This window comes from Rhagoletis zephyria, unplaced genomic scaffold (assembly GCF_001687245.7).
Source record: "Rhagoletis zephyria isolate East Lansing unplaced genomic scaffold, Rhagoletis_zephyria_1.1 Rzeph_scaffold_70253, whole genome shotgun sequence".
NCBI lineage: Eukaryota > Metazoa > Arthropoda > Insecta > Diptera > Tephritidae > Rhagoletis > Rhagoletis zephyria.
In genome coordinates this window covers 1-426 of record NW_016227304.1, presented here as the reverse complement: position 1 = coordinate 426, position 426 = coordinate 1, and the positions used below count along the sequence as shown (strand labels likewise).

At 37.6% G+C, this 426-nt stretch overlaps 1 protein-coding gene across 1 annotated transcript in view; it reads right to left on the bottom strand.

Moving 5' to 3' along the window:
• The window catches only part of LOC108357089 (heat shock 70 kDa protein 1-like), a gene marked incomplete at its 3' end in the record, with an annotated part of 1,279 nt that extends 863 nt beyond the window's left edge, over window positions 1-416 (bottom strand). The window contains exon 1 of the mRNA XM_017608181.1: window positions 4-416. Coding sequence (XP_017463670.1) covers window positions 4-302 — 299 coding nt within the window. The remainder of the gene's footprint in view (window positions 1-3) is intronic.
• Window positions 417-426: the final 10 nt, after the last annotated feature.

The following is a 426-nucleotide window of genomic DNA, read 5'->3' as shown; positions in this document are numbered from 1 at the left end:
GATGTAGACAACACTGTGAAACGGCTGTTTTCAATAGTGAGGATAGTGACGTCAAAAGTACCTCCTCCCAAATCAAAAACAAGAACATTTTTTTTGTTTTGAATTTTTTCTAAACCATAGGCAAGAGCAGCAGCCGTCGGTTCGTTGATCATGCCCATTAAATTTAATCCCGAGTCAACACAGGCATTTTTAGTTGCTAATCTTTGAGCATTTGAAAAGTGAGCTGGCACAGTAACGACGGCGTTGGTGACAGTTGTTCCAAGATATGCTTCGGCAACTTCTTTCATTTTTGTTAGCACCATTGACGAAATTTCTTCAGGAGCATAATATTTAGTTTCACTTTTATACTCCACTTTGATTTTTGGTTTTCCATTGTTTTTAACAATTTCAAAAGGCCAGTGTTTTGAGTCAGATTGTACAGTGTCA